Source organism: Aspergillus pseudodeflectus (assembly GCF_044049435.1).
Source record: "Aspergillus pseudodeflectus strain CBS 756.74 chromosome Unknown BJX68scaffold_97, whole genome shotgun sequence".
In the NCBI taxonomy this organism is placed as follows: Eukaryota; Fungi; Ascomycota; class Eurotiomycetes; order Eurotiales; family Aspergillaceae; genus Aspergillus; species Aspergillus pseudodeflectus.
This window is the reverse complement of record NW_027263873.1, coordinates 1-23709: the sequence shown is the minus strand read 5'-3', so window position 1 is coordinate 23709 and position 23709 is coordinate 1. Positions and strand designations below refer to the sequence as shown.

Sequence of the window (23709 nt, the reverse complement as noted above, 5' to 3'; positions counted from 1 at the left end):
GATCATTTCACGTAAATAGACCATAAATCGATTGCGTACATAAGCAAAACAAACAAGAACGAATGTCCTATCATTACTCCATCATCTCAGCACTCCCAAGGCCTAGAAAATACTCCCCCACGCGACCTGCCCAAACGCCTCCTCGGTAGAAACAAGCTTCGCCTCACCCAGAAGCTCGCGACTATCAACAAGCACATCGCCCTGCCCAACAGTCGACCAAGCCTTCTTCGGCCCAGCCAGCTCCCAGAACTGCATCATGAGCCCCATCTCCGTACCCCACTCTGCAAACAGTGCCTCGTACTCTGCCAGCGAGATCGAAAGCACCTTGACATCGCTCCCGTCTTTGCCGATGGCCTTGGCCCAGGTCGAGTAGTAGTCCTGCACGCTGTGGAATGTTGTCATCAGGTGCACGTACTTGCCTCCGGCCGGAGGACTGTTGGTGCCCGTTTTCCCGGCGAAGAAGGCCTGCAGGTCGGTTGCAACGAGACCCGCGACGGCAGTGCCCACGTTGGAAATGGAGCCTAGTGAGGCAATCTGCGTGGATGCGGATACTGGTGTGACGGCCAGGAGCTTTCCGGTTGGTTTCTGTGGTTTTTGCGATGACATGTTAGCGCACAAGACGACGAGAAGAACGATTGTTCACTATCCAAGCAATGAGGGAGGATGGGCATGGAGCAATGCACTTACAGCAAGGAAAGGTGTGAAAGGGGGATACGTCAGGTTCGTTGCATAGAAGGTGATCCAAAGGAAGACGGTCTTTGCTAGGAGTGCCTTGTCCTTCTTGATGAACTCATCCACGCGCGCCTTGGCTGCGAAATGCGGTACGACCACCTTTCCATCCGACAGCGTACGCGAGTCCGGGAGTGTGCTCCAGATGTACAACTCAAGCGAGGCGGTCTGGGTAGCAGCACGGGCAAGGTTGATTCCCTGCTGATACTCAATGTCCATGGCAGTCTCGGCGCCAACTCTGGCAAAGGGCTCAAAGAAGTCGGTGACGGCGAAAATGACGCTTGTGCCGTCGAACGCCTTGACAAGACTGGCCTCGTCGATTACATCGGCGGCAACGACTTCGACGCCCCTAGAGGCGAGGGCCTTGGCCTTGTCGCTGTTGGTGTTACGCGTGAGGGCGCGGATCTTGTAGGCAGGGTTGTTCTCGAGGGCAGAGATGATGGAGCCCCCTTGAGTCCCGGTCGCGCCGACAATTGTGATGATCTTGGACATTTTGGTTTAGTTTGCGAAGAGTTGGGGCTTGCAAGGGTTATGACGAGTCTTTTTTTTTTGATTGCGCTGCAGTGCTTTCAATTGTTTGGAATGAAGATGAAGTATTTTTCGTCAATCACGGCGACTCAGCCCATCTTATACTTCCGACCGAAGCCTTCCACAGTCGTTCAGTCAGTCTGCGACTCGCAATCAACATGCCCGACACTGATGCTCCCAAAATCCTGTCCCTCTTGTCGGTTGGTTGTGAGTGACCATGGCTCGGGCACAATCATGCTGCCAAAACGAGTCTAGCGGCGGAACAATCGACGAAGGCTCGAATTTATCTGTCCGCGCGAAAAAGCAGTGGATTACAAATGCTTGACTCAGTCCATTCTGCCGCCACTCGGTCGGTCGCCTCTGATCTGCCTCCTGCAGGCTCAGCATTCAGCCCCTAAGCGTAATAAGATTCCTTCCTATTCGGGCACTTTTTGCGTAGGCTAGAGTGTGTGTGCATCAATGTCGTAGGGCGTTTCGTGGTTTGACTCAGTGGATTCACCCATCCGCTTCAACCGTTGCGTCAGAAGGACCCAAGAGGAGCGGTCCGGCAATTATCTCCGCTCAATCCCTCTCTCCTGACTGGTTTCCTGCTCGGAGTCTTTCCGGGCCTTCGAGATCTCAACGGCTAGGCTCAATAAGGCAGGTTTCCGTTCCCATAGGGGTCCAAAGTGCAGTCATCTAGATCAGCCCAATGGGCGGCGACGGCAGGCTGTTGTTCTATTGACAGAGTCCAGATCTCAATGTAATCACCGTCACATCTCTTCGACGCCCGGCGATCCTTCGTGCGCGTTTACCTTATTGCCGGAATTGTAGCCATGTTTCATTGGAGGAGCAGCAGACATCTCAAGGCAAACCTTCTATCGTTGATCCTGGCCAGTGACTTGGAGCAGGATCGCGCCATGTCACCATATATAAACCGCCATGACTGAGGCCAAATATCCTGAGAAACCCAGATTAGCTTCTCTCATCTCACGACTTTGCCACATATCCACGCACACATCCCATCCAGCGGCAGACGTGATCTTCAAGTCGAAGTCGACTCCACAACAAACACCATCACAGTGGCACGCCCGCCCCCTTCCGCACTCTATTCGCATCCCATATTGCCGATAAACCAGGACATGGACTTCTATAGTGTAAGCCTCCAATATTTCCAAGTCACAGCCCACATGTGTATGTTCCTAACTGTCCGCCCTCCCAGTATATGACTTTCCTAGATGGTCCTGGCCACGACTCCGCGGTCCTGCAGAGCGACTTGATCACAACATTTGAGAGCGGTTTTTACCAGTCCGATATCAACGTCCGTCGACCCTCCCAAGTCTCTGCTTTGCTTTGTCACATGTAGCTAACCCTGCCAAAGGTCTATCCTGACCCGTATGCCTTGGTGTACCCGGACGAAACAGACCAACACCGCAGCAGTCCAAGCCCGGTGGCCTCGGAGGCGAGCGTGCCACCCAAGACCAGATCTGCCCCGCGATACGACGGAGCGTCGAGCTCGAATGTGTCCCGAAGCGGGACCGAAGACACTGGCGGCTCCCAAGTCCTAACGCAGAAAGAGGCAAGTCCACTGTTACTTCTATTAAAAGAAGCAAACTAACGTACGAGGCAGCGCCGCCGGCTGATGAATCGGATATCGCAGCGCGCCTACAGAGCCCGCAAGGATGCTCAAGTGGCGCAGTACCAGGACAAGATCGCCCAGCTCGAAGGGGAGGTCGAGGAGCTTGCACAACAGCGGGTGAGCCTGATGGCGCTGAACGAGTATTTGATTCGACAGAACCGCCAATTGACCATGCGACGAGAATCTCCTTGATCAGTCTTTGATTTCACTTTGCGGGGGTCCCTATCGTTCGAAAAAGAGGTGGCGTTTGGCGCTTAATGGACCAAAATAATGAATAACCGGTTTTCTCTTTTGTGGTTTTTAATGTCTCCTCTATTTCGTGTTCTTTTAATGTCTCGTTACGGATTTACGATTTGATTATGGATATCCATCGACTGGGTTGCTGCTTCCGGAAGATATATATTTTGTACAGCCTTGGGTATAACTGCACAGAAGGGCGAAAATTATCCCGACAAGTCTCTTGGTGCCAATCGCGAATAGCATCCCGCGAAAGAGACCGATTGTGTTATCGAGACCATGTACCGCGGGTTAATATATTGGACCCCGTAATGAGTAAAGTCTGGCTCGGGGCTCAGCCGCAGTCGAATGTGTCCCACGATTTCCCGGTCCCACTGCGGCAGACAATCCTATTTATCATTCCCGACGCTTTCATCGAGGACCAGAGCCAAGCGTATAGCAACTGTATCGGCCAAGTGACGATGGAATCAAGGCCGAGGGGACAACGGGGCCACAGGAGGTTCAGTGTGCGTTTCAGACACGTTGAGCGGGGGCGCAAGTGGGGGATCCGAGTCCCCAAGACCGCACTCGAGGAGGGGCTGTCAAAATGGCGGCTTGGGGATAACGAGCACAACAATGGTCGGCAGAAGCAGAAGGAAGAGACGGGTCGTCTCCCTCTCGTCAGTGTCTCTGGGAATACGTTCCTCGACCCTTTCCAGACGTATCCGTCGTCTGTGGCCGCGGCAACGGCCGGGCAGATCGTGCGGCATGGTGAGTAGAGCCACGCCCTACCACAGGACGCTTCGCTTTTGGTTCGGCCGTCGCTAACACATGTCAATGCGATCAGCGGTGGAAATATATTGGCCCAATTTCTTCCCTGGGTCCTCACTTATGCTCGATCCAAGTACTGGCTCAACCATCGCGAATGTATGGTTCGATAGCGCGATGCGGGATCCGACGACACTGCACGGCATGCTATACGGGGCCGCCAGCCACATGCGAATATGTGAGCAGGCTGCGAGCCTGGAGATGGCGGTAACAATCCGACCGGATCGGGAGCGGGATCGCTCGATTCTAGATATCGTGTCGCTGACGATCCGCAACATCCAAGACGTGATTAACTCCAGGCCTCTCGTTATCACCGACGGAGTCATAATGGCGGCGTTCTGTCTGGCGAGTCATCCGGCTCAACGGCGATATGAGCGGCTCGAGTGGCAGACCAAACCCCCGCTCTGGAATATGCAGTGGTTGGGCTTCTATAACGATGTGACGATTTCGCCCGGCCACCTGCAGGGGCTGGGCCTCCTCATTCATGCGAGAGGGGGGCTCGAGGCAATTGAGCTGCCTGGGCTTGCTGAGACACTATCTGTGTAAGTCGAAATCCTCTAGAGAAGACCCCATCGGGCTAATAAGTGCAGCTCAGGCTTAATCCTTGCAACAAAGTTGCTCCTCAAGCCCAGCTGGCCCGTCCAACTCTTGGACAGGAACACAGCACCGACCTTGGAGCGGCGGATGGAATGCCTGCCATGGACCCTTGATCGTGCCCGAGTAGCCCCGTTCCAAACTGCCCTGACACCTACCGCGATGAGCATCCTCCACCGACTGTTCAGGTATACCGCCTTCCTCGATATTTGGACAAAGGGCAACGACGTGTTGAACTTGAAGGACGCCTGTAACGAAAGACTGCTTGTGCACCACGGGCTCATGTCCCTCCCCGACGCGGACACATTGCGGGCATCAGGGTCGGCCGTTGCCCCGGGGTACGAGGCGACTCGTCTAGCCCCGATCGTTTACAGCCTGACGGTTGTGTTTCCCGTTCCGCTGTCATCCACTCCCTACCCGTTGTTGGCATCCCGCATTAGATCAGCCCTTATTGATGAAAGTGAGGCGCTGGGTTCCAGTTCGTCCCTGTTGCTATGGATCGTGGTCATGGGAGGGATCGCAGCGGTGAAAACTCAGGAGCGGAGTTGGTATGTTGATATGCTGGGGAAGGTATTGGTAGACGCAAGGTGGAGCTCGTGGGAGCATATACATGCAGTTCTAGGAAAGATGCTGTGGTTAGCTGGGTTCCATGATGTTGAGGGATATAAGATGTGGGAGGAGTGGTGCGGCGCGGACCGGTTGCTGGCTGAGGGGACCGAAGCGAGAGCACTCTGATTCTTTCACTCTTGAGGACTGCAAGGGAGGAGCGAGCCCCCCCTCTTTATAGGCGAGGCGTGGCGGTCCAAGTTCAGCCAGGCGGCCGCAGCCAACCTCGGCTGCAGGAGTACATGCGTTCACCAACACATCCAGGGCCCTTCTTTGTCTGTCAGGCTCATTCATTTGCCAGTTCTTGATTTTGGTGTCATCTGTTCTCTTTACCTCAGCGAGAGAGGCACATGCAAGCGATCCTGCTACCGAAAGCGTGCAGCGTTGCCGTGGCTCGACGGGATGAAGACTTGATGGTGTTGGCGATGCGGAGGACAGCTCATACCTAGCTCCTGCTTCTACTGGGGAGGCTCCCCTTGCTTCTTCCTTCTTTATTCCTTTTCTAGTTGTTGTCTATTACAGGGAGTCCACCAAAGAGCTATCATCCGGCATGGTGGGCATCGCTACGCATCTGCGGATTGAAAGAGATCACTCTGGCTACAAGGTGCCTTCTAAGCTCGATTACTCGATTGAGTAGCATGTTGCTCGAGCAGAGCCGATGGAATATCATCTCCGTATTATTCACTCACCCTATCTGCGGCCCGCTCTGGAATGTAGAATTTCCAGGTGTAATTATTTTGGCGGCGAACGACGAGTGGATGGCAGCCAAAGCTGATGACAGAATCCAGTCACCTAGGTATACCCTTTTGAGAGGCGACACAGTGATGTAGCGTCATCTCAGCATTTATATGTATGCATTTTTGTATATCTGTTGAAACTGACATGCAAGGCCATGTTGCTACTATGGCACTGACAAGAACATGATATACAAGGAGTAGGCTTTACTTTCAAAACATACTTTTAGTGGAACCGCTAGTCCTGATGGGTTCGACAGCACACCAAGAAAAAGAAGCAAGGGGCCAGTGCCCTGGTACACATGCAGTTGGATCATACTTCCTGTTTTGGCCATGAGACCACCCTGCGTCATCACATCCATGAGTCGGCCAATGTCGGAGAGTTATTAATATGCTGACACAGCATGGCTGACATATCGAAGTATATACATCTAGGTTACGAGGCAAATATTGTGATGTCAAGAGTTTTCGGCATTTTGCAATGCTCAATAATTCCGCTCAGGATCCCAGACATTTCTAATCCCCATTGAAACTCTCCGACGGTGTCGATGGCATCGGGAATTGGAGATACACGGGCATTAAAAGCTTAGACGAAGCGTGAATTTCGGTATTTGTAGCCCTTGATCCCCTGTCCTTCGATCGTTCACCTGTCAATTTTCCAGTTTTCCAGTCTAACAAGCTTGAAGTCACGACCGACATCAGTCTACCTCGCCTGACCATGTCCAACACCATCCGCATCCTCTATATCATTGGCGCCGGCCCCAGAGTTGGATGGGGAATTGCAGAGAGATTCCGGAATGAAGGATACAAGGTTGCAGTTGGAAGCCGAGCCCCCGACGTGCCTGCGGCCATGGGAGCCGGTTTTATCCCCATCCAGGTTGACGCGGCCGATCCCACCTCTATCGCTTCCAGCTTCATCACCGTGCGCGAGAAACTTGGTATACCCAACGTTGTTGTATTTAATGGTATGCCCATAGCCCTCTACCTGGTCAAGCATGTTGGATGAAAGGACAAGATCACTAACGTGAGTTCACACAGCCGTTGCTTGGTCGCAGACAAACCTCAACGACCTCTTCTCCGACGACATCGACAACCTCGTGAAGGAGACGAATCTGAACACGATCGGCGGATACGCATCGATCAAGGAAGCTGTACGCGGGTTTCATGAACTCCCCGTAGAAACCCCAAAGGCCTTTATCGCCACGGGCAATATTCTCCCCTGGGGCCCGTTCCCGCCATTCTATTACACGCTCGGTGCGAGCAAGGCGGCATTGGCGCATATCATCGAAACGGGTGCGATTTTCTACAGGCGGAAGAACTTTAGGTGAGTCTCTTGCCTTCATCCCAATACTGTGGTATCTTCCATGTGTGGCCTTGCTAACGGGTTGCGGTGTGTCATCTCAGGTTCTATTTCGCGTCGCAGGTTTCAGACCAGGGGTATCCTGTCGGATCACGGGCTTTATCGGGAGAGGCACATGGTGACATATACTGGGAGCTTGCGAATGAAGAGTCCCAGGGTAAATGGGAGGTTCGCTTTACACATGAGAGTCGCAGGATGCCCGGTATAGCTTAGAGTGGACGCCGTCTCTGCGCTTTTAGCTTTCTGTTAGCCCTCTGTGCTGTATGTGCTGGCCTATGTAGTGACTATGTTGTTACACTCTAATAATTCCACATCCTCTTTTGAAACAATAGAACTCGGGTTCATACATCTACATGGTCTCTCTGACGGGCCATCCCACGAAACAGGGTCGGTTCACCATTCTGTACACCGATGTTTCGAATAGCGGCCTCAAAGTGCCAGCTGCACTCGAGATTATAGCGTATGATGTGAGAGATCACTAGTGCTTAGTTAACCTGTACTTTTCGCAGTATCCTTTGAGGTTAGACGCGTAGACTGAAAATAGTGACATGCTGGAGGCATTGTTATTGACGAGCAAAATACAGTCATTGCAACAGTATAAATACAAAGAAAGCCTTCCCACTATAACACGGCAAAAAACCAACATATCAACGGTACAATCCGCCACTTCATGATGCTTCCTCCGTGCAACTTCGCGCCACTTCATTGCAGATGTTGTCATCCCTTCTAAGCGCGCTCAATCCCACCACCAACCCGCCAACTTCCCACAATATCGCCCGAAAACAGAATCGGCTGCTGGTCGCTAAAATTTGGCACATCGTCAAAGATTACTTTCGACTCGTGTGCCTTCATGGCCGCCGTCGCACCAGTCAGGTTATCCCAGGTAAACATCGCGCCGACCTTGAACGGCGCATTGGCCGTTGTGAACTGGACAACCTGCCAGTCCTTGAGGCCGTACGGAGCCCATTTCTCGGCGACGAGCGCCATGTGGCTCTTGGTGTAGTATTCGAGGTTGAATATAGCGTCGCGCGGATAGAGGACTGTTGTGTTGACTGTCATTGTTGTGGTGGAGTGATGCGCGGAGATGCAGGACCAGCGTGGGAGACGGGAGGGGTCTGGAAAGACGGAAGGTGGGTTCGTGAACTTGCTGTTGAGAAGTGGAATCTAGGAACCAAGACGTGAGAGTGAATTGCTACTGAGAGGATAGAGGGTGGTTTTGGGTTTCTGGCCGCTCGTTTATGATAAGAACTACCACCAGCTGAGTTGCCAAGCTTTCTGGCGGGGCTGCCCCATCATACTTCCGAATCCGGAACGATGATTATGTGTTGTATCCGCATTATGCAGGCTGTAGCTTCCATCTAAGCAGGCCTCATATGCCGAAGATTTACGCATTAGAGGTGAGCATGCACTCCTCAGCTATGTTTCCGAGCTTAGAAATGCCTGCGTCATTGTCCAGTTTATACGACCGATCGGTATCGTGTAAGCAAGGCGTGCTGCTACTACTTCGGAGACGTGTACACGCTCCCCTGGGGAAAGGAATTCCTCCAGCCCGAGAAATGAAAATGTCTCCGTCACTTCGATCTCCCCTGACCGCTTGATAGGTAATCAGGAGTACCTTCACAGGATGAGAAATCGTTCTTGAAAGTCCATACCGGACCCATCGGAACATTATCCACGATGTCACTGGGAGCGCTCCATTTAAGGTGCTGTCGCAGTCCAGTTTCCCATCGATCAGAATGTCTACAGAGATAGCAATACCCAGCAAGATGTTTGAATCCAGCTCCCAGGCATCAACTGTCGCGGCGTCCAAGTCCGAGCCCACCTCTCCAGTACCCGAGGCCAAGGTTGTCCGTTCCCCAGAAAGATCTCTTCACGGGTTCAAGGTACGTGCCGACACTGTTCCAATGATGCTTAACACAGCTTCTGATGCCCTGCGTAGTGGGCGCTCGTCTGCATCTCCCTGTACGTTGGTGTTCTCCTCTACGGCCTCGACACAACCATTGCAGCCGACATCCAAGCGGCAATTGTCGAAACCTACGGTAATGTCGGCCAATTGACATGGGTGGGAACCGGGTTCCCGCTGGGTTCTGTTTGTGTCATTCTACCATTGTAAGCACAAGATTCTGCCTTGTCTTGGAAGCCGCCCTGCTAACCCTGGCTAGAACGGCCTTCTACACCGTCTACGACCTGAAGATCATTTTCATCATCAGCCTTGTGCTGTTTGAAGTTGGATCTGCGCTTTGTGGCGCTGCCCCGTCGATGAACGCACTGATTGTTGGACGTGTCCTGGCTGGAATTGGCGGCTCTGGCATCTACATAGGGTACGATATACTGGCCCTCATTCAAACACCCTCCCTTGCTGATCTTGTACACCAGCATCCTGAATTACTTCTCCCTTTGCACTTCGAATGAGGAGCGCGGCCGCTATATCTCCGGAGTCGGTCTTGTATGGGGCACCGGGGCGATTTTGGGCCCTGTCGTCGGCGGCTCCTTCTCGAGTAGTTCTGCCACCTGGCGCTGGTCATTCTACATCAACCTGTAAGTTTCACGTTCGCAATATATGCCTCCGACGAGCGCACGACCAGCTCGACTAACGAATTGACTTCACACAGAGTGATCGCTGCAATATTCGCACCGGTCTACCTTTTCTGTCTCCCCTCCGTCGCACCACCGGGAAGCGCAGACGGGAGCCCCATGAAGCGCCTTGTGAAAATGGACTGGACAGGCTTCACGCTCAGTGCCGGCTCCCTTGTCTGTCTTGTCATGGGCCTAACATTCGGAGGTGATAGCTGGGAATGGAGCGACGGCCGGACGATCGCGACATTTGTTGTCTCAGGTTCTCTGCTGATCCTTACATTCATCCAACAGCGGTTCGCGATCTTCACCACCCCCGAGACCCGGATGAGTCCGCCCGGGTACCTGTTGAAGAACCGGTCCCAGATCCTTCTGAACATCCAGACTGCGGCTACAGTGACGAATATCTTCGTTCCGCTGTATTACATCCCGCTCTACTTCCAGTTTGTGCATGGCGACACGGCTATCAAGGCCGCTGTCCGCCTACTGCCGTTCATCCTACTGCTAGTCGCCACAAACATGGCCTCTGGATATCTGCTCCCAACGATCGGGTATTAGTATGTTCCCTGCTGCCCATTCACCCGGGATTGATAGAATGTGCTGACTGAAGGTACCCAGCTGGGCCGTCTACCTCGTAACAGGGATACTCATGACCGTCGGTGGCGCCCTCATGTACACCGTGCGCACAGAAACCTCACCAGGCAATGTCTACGGCTACAGCATCCTCCTCGCAGTAGGCAGCGGCCTTACATTCCAAGCAGGCTACACTCTCGCAGGTGTAAAAGTCTCTCTAAAGGGCTGGTCAGTCAAGGACGTGCAGAGCGCGATCTCACTGCAGAACATCTCGCAGCTCGGCGGCACGCTGCTGTGCCTGCTTATCTCGGGGCAGATATTCCAGAGCCTTGCTGTCAGCAACCTGACGAACGTCCTGTCGGGCTATGGCTTCACAGACGCGCAGATTCGCGGCGCGGTTGCGGGGACGCAAAGTGATGTTTTTGAGCACTTGTCTGCGGCGCTGGCGCGCCAGGCGACGGATGCGCTGACGACGGCGATGAGCAGAGTGTATGCGTTGAGTATTGCAGCTGGTGCGCTCTCGATTGTTGCGACGACGTTGATGAAGAAGGAGAGGCTATTTGGCATTCCGAAGGGGGCAGCGGGCGGTGGATAAGATGGGTAGTGGCGCTCGGCGTGGTGAGGGGAAGTTGTTGACATTGTGGTGATTTAGAGGGGCGCAAAGGGGAAGGGTTACTGTATAGCTTTCCTTTTTTTTTCCCTTCCTGGACGTGTTTTCCTGTACTTAGTGTCCTTCTCTTCTTTCTTCCTCTTCCTCTTCCGTCTTGTTTTGGGCTCGGTTGCTTTATTCTGGCGAACGGTAGACCGGTATGATACATTTCTCTCATGTGCAACAAAAGTCGCGATCAATGATTCTAGTAGATCTTTTCTACTGCCAGGCTACCCCTGAGCAGACCTCCAACGACTGCTGTTAAGATTAGTATCAGAATCATTCCGAGTTCACCTTCTACGTATCTCGCGGGAGAGAAGCGTAGGACAAACAATACTTGCACGATACCCTACTTCCTCGTCAACATACTACATACAACAAATAGCGAAAAATACAGGCTTGTCGAACGGGTGAAAGCCCTTGTTCGACTCAAGCTGGTAGGTCGGGACTCCACGGTCACAAGGCACCGCTCGTGCAGGTCCACGCCAACAAGCAAGTCGATCCAGCAGTTCATGCCAACTTTTACCAGAAAAGGTCTTGTCTGACGGCCGCAGTAACTCTAGATCCTGCAGAACGCAGGTTGCGTTGTGATCTGCGGCTCGAAATTGGATTGAGTAGCGGGTTCCTTAACGGGAAGTAGGATTTTCGGGCCGAACTGACTGGGCGCTCGGCGGGCTTTCGCGAGTTTACTCAGCAGCCACGTCAGCATCAGATTGGGCAATACGATGCTGTCCTCTCGAGGGACGGGGTTGGATACTAGGATCCGGAATGTACTTATAGAGCGTGGCTAGTCTCCTGCTGGTTGTTGAGCAGTAAGTGCCTCGCTTGATTCTTCTCCAGTCTCGACACCATTATCTAACGCAAATATTCAAAACCCCGACCTACCCTTGGCCACACACAATCCATCCACAACCATGTCTGACACAATCCTAGTCACCGGCGCATCCGGGTTCCTAGCCTCACACATCCTCCTCGCCTTCCTTGAAGCCGGCTACAAAGTGCGCGGCACCGTGCGATCCCCCGAAACCGCCGTTCGCGTTGCATCCCGGTACCCTCAATTCACCGACCAGCTCTCCTTTGCGATCGTCCGTGATATTGCCGCCCCTCGTGCCTTCGACGAAGCCGTCAAGGGCGTTGCCGGTGTGGTCCACACGGCAAGCCCGTTTGTGCTTAATGTCACGGACGTTAGAGCATAACTCTGGTGTCCAGCGGGTTGTTGTCACATCATCGTTCGCCTCGATGCTTGATCTCGATCAGGGGCTCCGCCCGGGGTATCGCTATACTGAGGCAGACTGGAATCCGTGTACATACGAGATGGCAAAGGGCACTCCGAATGTTGCAATGGCATATTGCGCGTCAAAGTCGCTTGCCGAGCGCGGGCTTTGGGACTGGGTCGCAGACGCAAAGCCCAAGTTTAGCGTGGCTACAATCTGCCCGCCGTGGATTTTCGGGCCCACGATTGATGATGGCTTAGGGAAGCTGAATGAGTCCACCGAGGTGATATGGAATCTGGTTAATGGGTCCCGGAGAGAGGCGGTGCCTGCCAACGATTTCGCCGCGTTTGCCAATGTTAAAGATGTGGCAGAGGCGTATGTGGAGGAGAAGGCAGCGAATCAGCGGTTCATTGTCGCTGGTGGACAGTTCCTGTATCAGGATGCCTGTGATATCATCCGGAGGAGGTTTCCAGAGTTGAAGGACACGGTGCCCAAGGGTGAGCCGGGGACCCGCGTTGAGACATATCTCGCGGATGGCTCCAAGGCGGCGGAGATTCTAGGCCTAAAATATCATGACTTGGAGACAACGTTGGTTGATACTGTTGGGGATCTGTTGAACAAAAAGTCTACTTGATACAGTCTTAGGAGCGATTGGATTCAGTGGCGCTATTAGCAGGGAGGTGTGGAGGAGCAATACAATTCATCAATCTCATTTGTTAAAATTAGCGATATCTCGTTGAGTGTCATACTACTTCATGTCTCCAGTGCATGTGAACTGCTCTCATGACTGGATTTCTCAAAATAGGTTTCACTATGAGGTTCAATAAACCCAACAGTAACTCTTGGATTAGTCCTTCTCAAGCGTAACGGATACTGATCGAATGGGCCAGGTATCTGGAGGCAGAGAACGAGACGGTTAAAAAGCGTAATGAGGCCACTCTTTCGCTGTTACTAGGTAATAACGCACTGTACCCTCTGCCCTGCTACAAGAAACCTTTATGTATGCTTCTGTGTCATCTTACAATGTGTAGCATCACCTTCCCTAAAACAATACCTGGCGGGTTAGTAGTAGCACTGAAACGAGAACTGCCTCATGTGGGCTTGAGGCTGAAATAATGAACAATGTGATAGTACTGCAAGAGCCAAGCAATGGAATAACGAAACGTTAGCTTTCTGTACCAAGGGTGCCTGACCTCTTGAGGATGATTACTGCCGTGGGCGAAGTGTGTGACTGGGAGCCTGTAGCCCGCGGGCCTGCCAGGCGCGGCGTTCAAATCATACTGCCAAAATTGGCGATCTGAGTCAGCGGTGGGGGCCAGCGTGGGGTGCCGGCTGACCTGTAACCTGCCGGCTGGTGGGGCCTCCCGCTAGAACCCGCACCCGCACCCGCAGCGGGTCACAGAGCGTCCAACCCTCAGCTGCGCCCGCCCCGAGCTGGTGCCCAGTTTCGGGAGAGTAGGCGGCGTCGGTTGGAAAGTAGCCCTGGACGTATAGTAGAGCTTAAGCACGGAATTATGAGGCGTCAGCTGAAGTCAGTTTGGTAGCTCTAGGCCAGGACCGTGCAGTGTGTGCGAGCAAGGGGATGGATCCTTTCCTGCAGTTTCCCAAGTGATCTACGTTCTCAGGATCCTCAGCTGCAGCGTTATCAATCGATTACACAGATTTCCAAGTGTCGTCTATTGGCGTTTGTGCAGGGTGAGGCTGAACGACTTGCCAAGACCTTTGGACCAGCAAACATGCCCAGCGCCAATTCAGGTTACCGTCATCCTGCTTTTTCGCAATAAGCTGGCCGATATAAGGATATGATACAAATGTTGGATTGGTGGTAAACTCGCAGCCGAACTATATTTTCTTCCACCCATCACCATCCCATTACTATCAGACAACTCTCACCATGGAACACAAAGATAACTATGTCCTGGCGCGGGATCTACACGGGTCACTAAGGTCAAAACAACATATGGTGATGTAAAAGCAGAAATCCCATTACTAACTTGTGGCAGACTCGATTGCCAGCACCACTTATTCAGGATGCACAATGGCTACGTGCTGCATCCCGCAATCCCCATCCACCCGGACATGAAGATCGCCGAAATCGGGACTGGAACGGGGTAAGAGTGGTCCTCCGTTATTGAACAGCCATTGTGGTTTGGCTAAACGTCTTAGAATATGGCTTTTGGAACTCGCATCACAACTGCCCTCGAGCGTTCTGCTCGACGGGTTCGACATCTCCGACAACTTGTTCCCGCATCATTCGTTGTTACCCAGCAATATAAGATTCGGCGTCATGGACTCGTTCGGTGATGTGCCGGAGGAGCTTGTTGGCAAGTATGATGTCGTTCACTTGCGACTGTGGTGCTGCGTTGTTACAGGGGGCGATCCGAGCAAGTTGATTCAAGGCGCAATGAGGCTACTAAGTAAGTTTTTGTTCTTCTCGTATACTTTCTAATATACGAGTTGCCAACTGGTCTCATTGTTATGCAGAACCCGGTGGCTACCTCCAGTGGGACGAATCCGATCCACGAAAGCCTTTCGACAAGGGAGAGCACGCAGAGGCTTTCCTACCCGTTGCGCTGTCGATTTACCAGAGATTCAATCTTGATTTCTCGTAAGTTAGGACGACCCCTCCCATCCTCCTATGCAAACAGGACACAAACTGAACTAATTTCGGTTCGACTCCAGCTGGATTCCAGAGTTAGACAAGAACGCAGAGAAGGAAGGCCTGGATGTTGTCGAGTTTAAGACGGGGTCGTTTCCCACCTCGATGCTCCCACTTGTGACGAAGACGCATCTGTCTGCTCATGCTGAGCTTATCGCAAGCGCTTATGGGGCGCAGTCTGCGTCTCTCCCGCCGCGTGAAGATGCCGAGAATTGTTTTTACAAGTTGATTGATGCTACGAAGACAGGGGCGGTGTATCACTGGTCTCCGATCATGCTTTTGGCGCAGAAGCCTAGGTAATTGCAGGAGTGTCACTATGGACTGCGAAGGGATGGTACATTGTATGTAGCTTTAGAGAACAAAGTGCATAACTGCGGACTGAATACGAGACTCGTATGATACTGGGACGCTTTCCTCTGGAAAACACATGGCACATGGTCCTGTTGACTGCCTAATAAACCGAGGCTCTTAGGAAACTCTGAAGACTACACGATCTTTTACCAAGAGATAACATGAATTTATTTGGTAGTAGCTGCTCACAGGTCTATGATAGATCAGTGCGGTCAGCCCTCCTGCTGCGACACGATGCCTTGTCGCTCCAGATACCTCCTTGCCTATTGAACGGGTCAGCGTTGCAATAGAAGAGGAGAGGGATTTGGACTAATTACCTCCACGGCGGCATCAAAATCGAGCACCCATTTCAAAAAAGCCGAGCTGTCAAATGGAGCATCCATGTCCGGAGATATTTCCCTCAAACTCGTAGCATCCTCGCCCCAGTCTCCTGCTTGCGTAAAAGCAGCACGTTCGCCCGAGAACCATTGTGTTTTCCAATTCGAGAAGTTGGATATGCGTTCCACACGCGGTTTCCGAATATCCTGCCAGATATTTGTTATTTCCCGCAGTGGCTTCGAGCTTATATCGTTGTTGTGGATGAGAAAGCTCAGCACGGCGATATCTTCCACAATCTGCGAGTACCCCTGGCCAGCATTTGGGTGCATGGCATGCGCAGAATCTCCAAGTAGAATCACGCGTCCGGTCTTGGTTCTCCATGTTGGTATGCGTGGCATCTCTGCTAGTCTCCATCGATCGCAGTTTTGAGCGATCTGCAGGGGAACTGTCAACTCGCTGCAGGAGCCGCTGAAGATCCGTCGGACATGTTCGATATTGCCATCTTCATCCCACAGCTCCCTTTGGTCTGTCGCAGACTGCACCCCGTAGAGGAATGAGACGTGTTTGGTTTTCGAGTTGTGTCGAGTCACAACGTAACCAGGCGCGCCCTTCCAGATGTTGACGTCGGCTTGCCCCGTGAGCCGTGCGGTCCCCTCGTGTGTCCTGAGGTCGGAGACCTCAATGTTGAAGCCGTAGAACGTCGTGTCGCTTACAATGGGCTCGTAGGACCCAGGAAAGAGCGATAGTACCCGGTCACGAAGGCGCGATCTAATGCCATCGGCAACCAGGATCATGTCCGCATCGATGTGTGTGCCTTCGTCCAGCTCGGCAAATGGGCGCTCCGTTCCTGGCTCGTCGAGAACATCGGCGACAAAGTAGCCAAATCGCACATCTACCCCAGCTTCGACAGCCTTTCTGTAGAGCAGGTGCATCAGGTCCAGTCTCGTGGTGCCCCACGCCGGGGTATCCGACACCTCAACGGGATACCGTTTAATGACCTCTCCAGTCGTCATGTCTCGCACCAGTGTAGTTGGTACACGATCTGACATGGCTTCTAGATCTGCCTCCAGCGCCAGAGTATGAAGCGTACTACACGCACCCGATCTGATCATGATGCTGCCGCCCTGGGGCGACAGTTCCTTTCGTCGCTCGAGGACCACGACTTCATGGCCGTGTTGCGCAAAGGCAAGTGCAGCGGTTAGGCCACCGAGGCCGGCGCCGATGATGAGGACTTTCATGGAGGTGGCTCGGGTTGTTGTGGTATTAGAAGCGCTATCTGTGACGCAACAGGCGAGTATATGGTTTTGTCTAATGCACATCTAGAGTGCCTTCTTAACGTCCGAATCACTACGACTATTGCAAGGGCCCATGATTGTCAGCCAGCGCAAAGCAACTTCCACTTGCACGCTACTGGAGCGATTGGCACGCCTCTCAGCTCTCGAACAAGCAGGCAGCAGGAACAAAGTCGGTCGTTGCCCTGTGTAGTTATCGAGGCAACCCATACGCGTCAAGGCACGAGGATTGCGGCTGACTCTGCAGGGTGACAAAGCCAACCATGTAAAGACTATAGATATGAAAGCTTCCCATATTATTTCCACCTCCAGATCTCGGTGAAGAATCTTGATCCAGTAGATATTTGTTTGCCCCACCGCATTAGGTTAGTTGCATACGTCCGTGTGCCCCGCGCCTGCATCCGCACCAGCGTCCACTCCCTCAGCTGCAGGGTAGCAGATCCTCGATCCTCCTCTTCGCATTTCGCAGGGCCAGGCCCCGAGCGGCGGAGCTGAATCGGCCCGTCGCGCCGGCTCCCGCATCCGCACATACGCGGACCTAGAGTCTTCGGCTGATCCTGCGCCCTATTCGCATTTCGCATTCCGCATTCCCGTAGATCGGACGGCTGAGGTACTCGGCACTGTGTTGTGTGCAAAGAGAAAGGCGTGGCTGACCTTGGTCATCACGCTTGTTACACCGTCGATGGCCTCATTCATTCTAGAGTCCGTGCATTTTAGGAAGGGGTCTAGACCATGGTCTTCTCGAGCGATTCTTCGAGCTGAATCGTACTCCGATATCATTGCCTACTGCTTAGGAATACCTACGCCAGTTGGAACTTGGCACAATCCCGGCCAGCATGGACAGGTAAAAGAGAAAAGTTAATCAATTGGCATAATTTACACACTGATTCGTAAGTCATGGACTCGCTGGATACCAGAAAGTTGCCCATAACGAGTGGCATTAACCCGATGAACAATAAGAATGAATGATAACTCATTTGCATCAAAGACTCAGCGGAACTAGCAGATACAGAACTACGAGTTGAAATGGGGCTGTTCTGGCTACCTCACACATACAATGTTCACATAGATTGACCGTCGGGGATCACCACCCCCCACGGATGTTGCTGCGGCCCATACATGATGTCGTTAATCCACCCCTTGACTCGTCCAGTAATATCCCCAGGCTTCCCCTCGTCGCCCATCGGGATGTGGATCTTCTTCCCATTGTGTTGAATCAGCGACACAGGACAGATAAAGTACTATAGTGAGTCAGCCGTGCGCACCCAATCGCAAACAACAAACCAAGAAAGGAAAGATTAAGATTATACATACCGCAGTCCCGGTGACAAACGCCTCGAGAATCCTCCCCTGAGCGCTCGCCTCCAGCAACTCCCGAATGCAATACTTGCGCTCGGTAACCTCGACATCCCCAGCAACGCCCCCCCTCAGCCCATCAATCACCGACCGCCGCGTAACCCCATCGAGAATAATCCCATCATCCAGTGGCGCAGTAAGCACCTCTGTCTTCCCATCCCCCCGCCGCCAAACAACGAAGAAATTACTCCCCCCGGCCTCCGTACACTCGCCATCCCCATACAGCCACAGCGTCTGATGGAACCCCTCGCGCTGCGCCTCCTGCCCGGCTGCAAGTGCCGGCCCGTAATTCGCACCGACCTTCGCGTATCCGAATCCACCGACCCACGAGCGGACTGTATCCTGCGGCGACGTGAGCAGGCGCATCCCGCCCACGGGACTATCCAGCCGCGGGATGAAGGCGAGCATGATGTAGAGCAGTGCTGCCTTGGGCGTTTGGACGCCGAGCTGCGCGTGGGTGCCTATCATGGTTGGGCGGATGTACAGGAAGCTGCCGGCGCGGGTCTTTGGTAGCCAGCGCGGACAGTCGATGGATATGAGGACGGTGATGAGCTTCTGGAGCGCGATGGGGTCAAAGGGGGGCAGCGAGACGCGGCGTGCGGAGAGGCCCATGCGCGTGCAGTTATGCTCTGGTCGGAAGATGCGGAGTTTGCCGTCAAAGCCACGGTAGACCTTTAGACCCTCGAAGCACTCGGTTGCATAGTGGAGACATGAGGCCGCCGGGGACAGCTGGAAGGCCCCGTAGGGCTTAAGCTCTGGGGCGGCCCAGCCCGTTGAATCGTCCCAGGTTGCTGTGATCATGTGGTCGGTGGCGATGGTTACGTCGCTGCGGCTGGCTGAGACTTCGTCTGGAATTGGCGATGGGGCGGTAATAAAGGTGTAGGTCAGCTTCGATGCATCGAGCTCAGCTTTTTGAACGGCTTCAGCAGATGTAGGTGGGCTTGTGATGACCGTTGGTGGCAGAGGGAAGGTGGGAAATGCGTTTGCTGTAAGAACAGTTGGGGAAGCCATTGTCAGGTAGAAGATGGCTGATGGGTAGAGTGCGTTTTGGTGTGCTCAATTGACTGATAGGGTCACCGCTCCAGGGCTACCCTCCTTATAAGCTGGAAGATCGAAGAGTTGTTGCACCGACCTCGTTGAGCCCGGAGTACGTTTGCAGAGCCTGGGAATTTGATTTGCCAGTGGATCTACTATACTTCTGCAAGGTTGGCGTCATCCTCCTGAAAGATACCTGCAGATTACTGTTTGTGCAGTTTGTTAGCCAGGCCTCAGCGCCCGGTCACGGTGGCATAGCACTGAGCTGAACTCGGACACCCCGAATTCCGTCTTTATAAGCATGCGGGGTATGATTCTAGCAGGCCACAGGTCGTGGCATGGATGGATGAATGTGAGGCTGAGTGTCAGGTCTTACAAAGTCAACGGAAAAGGTCCCACCCGGTCAAAACAAGGTTGCACACCGTCGGGGATCAGGAGATGGTGCATAGCAGAGATAGGACGTAATGAGGATATACGCATGTCAGCAAACTCCATCAGCTTGTCCTAACTCCGTGCTTGCACAACCCCATGCGGCTCATCGGGTTGGAATCAGCACTAATTCCGTCGGTGACGAAGCCTGCATGACACCTCCTGGCTGGATGCTTGGTAATGAGCTTCACAGAACGGCCATCGCAAGCAGCTACTTTATCCAATTGTCTAATACTTTTGGGTTTGCCGTCAGCCCTAATTATTGCGGGTAAAGTCAGCTCGGGTCTGTTCTCGCTTGAAGGATGTTGTCCGATCATCCAGCCCGCTAGCGCTGCTGGGGTGCCCGGGTAAGACAAACCTCTCAGTTATAACTCGCATTGTGCGGGAACCCCAGACTCCTCAACCTCTACATCCCTTCTGTATTTTATTCATAGACCTCTGAGATGCCCCAAATTGCTTGGATCGGCCTTGGGAATATCGGCAAGGTAAGTCCGTGTAAGACCCGGCGTTAAGACTGCCCCTAGCCCTAACTCGGGTGCTACACCAGGTTCTCTGCGAGAACCTCGCACGGTACGGTCCGAAATCAACTCGAGTAAGCGCATGGAACAGAACACATTCAGCGGCCGAGGAACTGGCGGCCCAAGTGGAGAATATCGACGCTGTGTCCTCTCTCGCAGATGCAGTCAATAACAGCGATATTATATGCGTTTGCTTGAGTGACGATGCTGCAGTCAAAGACGTGTTCAGCGAGATAGAAAGCAAGGCCAGTGCAGCAGTGTCGGGAAAGTTATTCGTAGATCTCTCCACGATCCATCCGGACACGGCGTCCGCTGTAGCCGAGAGAGTCCACAAATTGGGCGCGGAGTATCTGGGGAGCCCGAGTAAGTCCAGATCTCCACTGCGTTGGCACTTGAGGTGGTGTTGCATTATGATAACACCGTTCTATCTAGTCTTTGGTGGTGTGCCACTAGCGAAAAACCGACAGGTCACCCTCGTCCTAGCCGGTCCTTCAAAAGCCATATCCAGGTTTAGACCGTTTACAACCGGAGTGTAAGTCTACGCCCGGACTCAAAGCTCACTTCCCCTCTGGACCATTCATTTTATACCAACGCGAATGTGTAGGATCTGTGGTCAATTAATCTGCCTCCCGGACAAACCCTGCGCCCACGCCTTTATGCTAAAGCTCCTCGGCAACTTCATCCGTTTCTCTGCAATTGCCACGCTCGCCGAAGCAGATGCCTTTTCCGAGATTGTTGGTCTACCGCCTGAGGCTCTCGAGCAATTCGTCGGGGTTGTCTTGCAAGGGGCTGCAGTCGGACAGCTACAAGGTTTGCGCTCCGGAGAATATCACAAGACTGGCAAGGTATGGTTATCGATAATATGTCTATAGGCAGATATCATGGTTTCTCGCTAACAGCATATTCCTTTTCTAGCCAAACGTCCCGATTACGCTGTGGAATAAAGAGAGCAGTCACTTGGTCGACATTGCGAGCAAGTGCGGCGCTAGGTTGGACATGCTGAGTACAGTCGCCTCCCAGGGAGACAGGGTCAATGAGAATTATGGGCCTGGTGTCAGTCTGTTGACTATCTTTGGGTTGGTCAGAGAACAGTGTGGCTTGCCGTTTGAGACGTAAACCGGGACTCTTTTTCCAGCAGCGTAGTAGTATCATTCTATACTGCATAGCCACGAGGTGACCTTCCTTCTCTTGGAGACGAATTAGAAAGGATGTGACTGTCGAACGGGGAATCTGTAATGACAAACGTTTGCACGGCTGGCGTAGCAAGCCGTGTCCAACCCTTGCTCAGCATACAAATATGGATGCAGATCCAGAGCCAGGTATAGATAGTATCCCTATACCTGATATTATAAACCATCGTTCGTAGCCGCCGTGGCTGCTTCGCAGACGGCGGGCGCACACTGGGCGGTAAAGTAGAATAGGTGGCAAATACTAAAACCTCTAACTAATTCAATATATAGAATCAACATAAAGCTCTATCTAGTAAATAAGGGCAGGGGGATATATGTGGGTCTAAGCAATAGAACTAACAAATTAGAACTATAGAGAGGATGGAAAACACTAACTAATCAGAATAGCGTAACCATGGTAAACGCCTACAACAGGAAAATAAGGGAAATGGGATGTAAGGCGAGCCTCGGCCTATATTAGAAGAAAATGTGGGTGATAGGGGATGCAGGTGAAAGCTATAGTCCAATTTTTTTTCATATACTTCGACATGTAGTGCTAATTACTCTTTGAGGACTCCATGGTGAAAATCTAGAAGTCGCGCCGTAGGAGGCGCTACACGGAATTATGTTGGTCTAGGGCTCTGTATCCGGAGACACCTGGCACCTTCCTAATTGGGACGGTTCACCTCCCTGTACCTGCAGACAACTGCCCTATATATGGGTACTTCAATCGGGAGGCTGCTGATCTTCCACACATTTCAGCAAGGATCCTTTGACAAATCCAGCGTCTTGAGAGGTCTACGACGTAGCACATTGTCTTGTAGCTGTGGCATCACGTAGCACCGAAGAAGCCCGTGACTTTTTGCAGAAGATTGATGCCCCCATATGGCTCCTATGGTGATCCCGTATCAGACCCCAATGTTGAGGTCGTTTATCTCCCACCCCTCACTCGCACCACTTTCAGAATGTTCTGATGATTCTTAACGCTGGAAAACATGTGCTGTGCGAAGAGCCAATCACGGTCACAGCTGAGCAGGCTCGTGCCTTGGTCGATTTGGCACGCCAGAAAGCTCTATTCTTGATGGAGGCAGTATGGACGCGGTTCCAACCGCTGACCAAAGAAGTTTGCAGACTCATCGTTGCGGGGGAAATAGGAAATGTTACACGGGTTCTCGCTGATGCGGCATTCAACAATATCTCCGGAAATTCCAACGACAACAGCCTGATATTTCCCGATTTCCACCGGTAAGTAAATCCAGAACTCGCCGGAGGCACCATGCTTACTTTTGGGATATATCCGCTCACGTGGGTCGTGATGGTTTTATACCATTTACAAACAAAGGCTAAGAAGGAAAAACCCGTTGTTGTAGCGGCAGCGAATCGATATCATACCGGTGTTGATGATGACATTGCTCTGGTGTTGCATTTCCAAAAGCCAGGTGCTCTTGGTGTGGCGACGAGCTCTCTTCGAGCAGCTACCGACGTGGACAGTATAGGAGACGTGAGCGCAATTCGCATTCAAGGCTCGAAAGGGGAAACTCGTGTGGCCTGCCCCACGCACCAACCATGCTCCTTTACTTTAGTAAAGAAGGGTCATGTTCGAACAACCGAGTTCTCGATCCTGAGGGATGAACAAAGGAAGAATTGGGGCAAAGACCTTTTCTGGGAAGCTGACGAAGTTGCGAGATGTATCATCGCTGGCAAAACAGAGAGTGACATCTTGCCCCTAGATGAGGCAGTTGCGACGATAAGAATCATGGAAGAAGCTTTGAGACAAGGGGGTGTCATGTATCCAGCTACTATTACTAGTCTGGCGGAAGACACTGGAAAGACATAGAATTTAAGTGAGTTAGAGAATTTTAGGTTACTCCAGATATCCTACGACGTTGTTCCTAGCGTATTTCTACAAGAACTATTGTAAGGAAATATTGGTGAAGATTAAAGGCGACCTGCGCAACGCAGCGTGATTACTTGTGCCTTCGAGTGGTATAGCATCTAGCAAAAGCTATATTTGACAAATCAATCTGCAAAGCGACAATATGGAAGGAATAACAGTCGTTATACCTCCTATCAACCGAACCACGGACTGATTTGAAATACGACCTTCTGAGAATGTATATTGTCGACCGGGCCGTTGATCGAGGTGGAGGATCTGAAGAAGTTGAGAGGTCTGTCATTCTGAATAACTGGGGAAACGACACTATTTAAACACAGGAATCGACTAAGCTAAATAAGGAAACAGGGGCTATTCAATATTACTGCTCCAATCGCTGTATCGCGTGAGTCCTGAGAGGAATGTTCGATGGAATGGTGAGAGGAATGCTTGCGCAGGGTCCGGAGCCAGGGGCTCCGGCCGACA

At 52.4% G+C, this 23709-nt stretch overlaps 12 protein-coding genes across 12 annotated transcripts; 8 read left to right on the top strand and 4 right to left on the bottom strand.

The window, feature by feature from the left end:
- Positions 1 to 5: 5 nt before the first annotated feature.
- Positions 6 to 1506, bottom strand: BJX68DRAFT_249722 (uncharacterized protein). The gene is made up of 2 exons (XM_071042165.1): positions 690 to 1506; positions 6 to 587 (listed from the first exon to the last, which is right to left on the bottom strand). The coding sequence occupies exons 1-2, from the start codon at positions 1219 to 1221 to the stop codon at positions 103 to 105; spliced, it is 1017 nt and encodes a 338-aa protein (XP_070892540.1). The 5' UTR covers positions 1222 to 1506; the 3' UTR covers positions 6 to 102.
- A 135-nt stretch (positions 1507 to 1641) lies between these two features.
- On the top strand, positions 1642 to 3218 carry BJX68DRAFT_249721 (bZIP transcription factor). The gene is made up of 4 exons (XM_071042164.1): positions 1642 to 2393; positions 2459 to 2557; positions 2618 to 2815; positions 2867 to 3218. Exons 1-4 carry the CDS (start codon positions 2379 to 2381, stop codon positions 3065 to 3067), a joined length of 513 nt encoding a protein of 170 aa, XP_070892539.1. The 5' UTR covers positions 1642 to 2378; the 3' UTR covers positions 3068 to 3218.
- A 264-nt stretch (positions 3219 to 3482) lies between these two features.
- BJX68DRAFT_249717 (uncharacterized protein) lies at positions 3483 to 5303 on the top strand. The gene is made up of 3 exons (XM_071042163.1): positions 3483 to 3862; positions 3939 to 4461; positions 4510 to 5303. Exons 1-3 carry the CDS (start codon positions 3574 to 3576, stop codon positions 5246 to 5248), a joined length of 1551 nt encoding a protein of 516 aa, XP_070892538.1. The 5' UTR covers positions 3483 to 3573; the 3' UTR covers positions 5249 to 5303.
- A 1268-nt stretch (positions 5304 to 6571) lies between these two features.
- Positions 6572 to 7426, top strand: BJX68DRAFT_273053 (SDR family oxidoreductase; the record flags this gene model as incomplete). Its single annotated transcript, XM_071047350.1, has 3 exons — positions 6572 to 6818; positions 6892 to 7177; positions 7258 to 7426. 3 exons carry the CDS (start codon positions 6572 to 6574, stop codon positions 7424 to 7426), a joined length of 702 nt encoding a protein of 233 aa, XP_070892537.1.
- Positions 7427 to 7939: 513 nt separating this feature from the next.
- Positions 7940 to 8272, bottom strand: BJX68DRAFT_273052 (uncharacterized protein; the record flags this gene model as incomplete). The annotated part of the gene is made up of 1 exon (XM_071047349.1): positions 7940 to 8272. The coding sequence occupies one exon, from the start codon at positions 8270 to 8272 to the stop codon at positions 7940 to 7942; it is 333 nt and encodes a 110-aa protein (XP_070892536.1).
- Positions 8273 to 8949: 677 nt separating this feature from the next.
- BJX68DRAFT_259569 (MFS general substrate transporter) lies at positions 8950 to 10955 on the top strand (the record flags this gene model as incomplete). The annotated part of the gene is made up of 6 exons (XM_071043717.1): positions 8950 to 9096; positions 9153 to 9322; positions 9376 to 9534; positions 9590 to 9751; positions 9826 to 10344; positions 10406 to 10955. The coding sequence occupies 6 exons, from the start codon at positions 8950 to 8952 to the stop codon at positions 10953 to 10955; spliced, it is 1707 nt and encodes a 568-aa protein (XP_070892535.1).
- Positions 10956 to 11744: 789 nt separating this feature from the next.
- Positions 11745 to 12933, top strand: BJX68DRAFT_249712 (uncharacterized protein). The gene is made up of 2 exons (XM_071042162.1): positions 11745 to 11821; positions 11943 to 12933. Exon 2 carries the CDS (start codon positions 12183 to 12185, stop codon positions 12855 to 12857), a length of 675 nt encoding a protein of 224 aa, XP_070892534.1. The 5' UTR covers positions 11745 to 11821; positions 11943 to 12182; the 3' UTR covers positions 12858 to 12933.
- Positions 12934 to 14117: 1184 nt separating this feature from the next.
- BJX68DRAFT_273049 (class I SAM-dependent methyltransferase) lies at positions 14118 to 15182 on the top strand (the record flags this gene model as incomplete). Its single annotated transcript, XM_071047348.1, has 5 exons — positions 14118 to 14170; positions 14227 to 14334; positions 14390 to 14640; positions 14708 to 14831; positions 14906 to 15182. The coding sequence occupies 5 exons, from the start codon at positions 14118 to 14120 to the stop codon at positions 15180 to 15182; spliced, it is 813 nt and encodes a 270-aa protein (XP_070892533.1).
- A 263-nt stretch (positions 15183 to 15445) lies between these two features.
- Positions 15446 to 16789, bottom strand: BJX68DRAFT_273048 (FAD-dependent oxidoreductase; the record flags this gene model as incomplete). The annotated part of the gene is made up of 2 exons (XM_071047347.1): positions 15446 to 15496; positions 15551 to 16789. 2 exons carry the CDS (start codon positions 16787 to 16789, stop codon positions 15446 to 15448), a joined length of 1290 nt encoding a protein of 429 aa, XP_070892532.1.
- A 1115-nt stretch (positions 16790 to 17904) lies between these two features.
- On the bottom strand, positions 17905 to 19210 carry BJX68DRAFT_273047 (aminotransferase; the record flags this gene model as incomplete). The annotated part of the gene is made up of 2 exons (XM_071047346.1): positions 17905 to 18084; positions 18158 to 19210. The coding sequence occupies 2 exons, from the start codon at positions 19208 to 19210 to the stop codon at positions 17905 to 17907; spliced, it is 1233 nt and encodes a 410-aa protein (XP_070892531.1).
- Positions 19211 to 20106: 896 nt separating this feature from the next.
- On the top strand, positions 20107 to 21297 carry BJX68DRAFT_273046 (NAD(P)-dependent oxidoreductase; the record flags this gene model as incomplete). The annotated part of the gene is made up of 5 exons (XM_071047345.1): positions 20107 to 20148; positions 20211 to 20544; positions 20614 to 20713; positions 20786 to 21026; positions 21097 to 21297. The coding sequence occupies 5 exons, from the start codon at positions 20107 to 20109 to the stop codon at positions 21295 to 21297; spliced, it is 918 nt and encodes a 305-aa protein (XP_070892530.1).
- A 928-nt stretch (positions 21298 to 22225) lies between these two features.
- BJX68DRAFT_280194 (Gfo/Idh/MocA family protein) lies at positions 22226 to 23187 on the top strand (the record flags this gene model as incomplete). The annotated part of the gene is made up of 3 exons (XM_071048891.1): positions 22226 to 22276; positions 22315 to 22518; positions 22693 to 23187. 3 exons carry the CDS (start codon positions 22226 to 22228, stop codon positions 23185 to 23187), a joined length of 750 nt encoding a protein of 249 aa, XP_070892529.1.
- Positions 23188 to 23709: the final 522 nt, after the last annotated feature.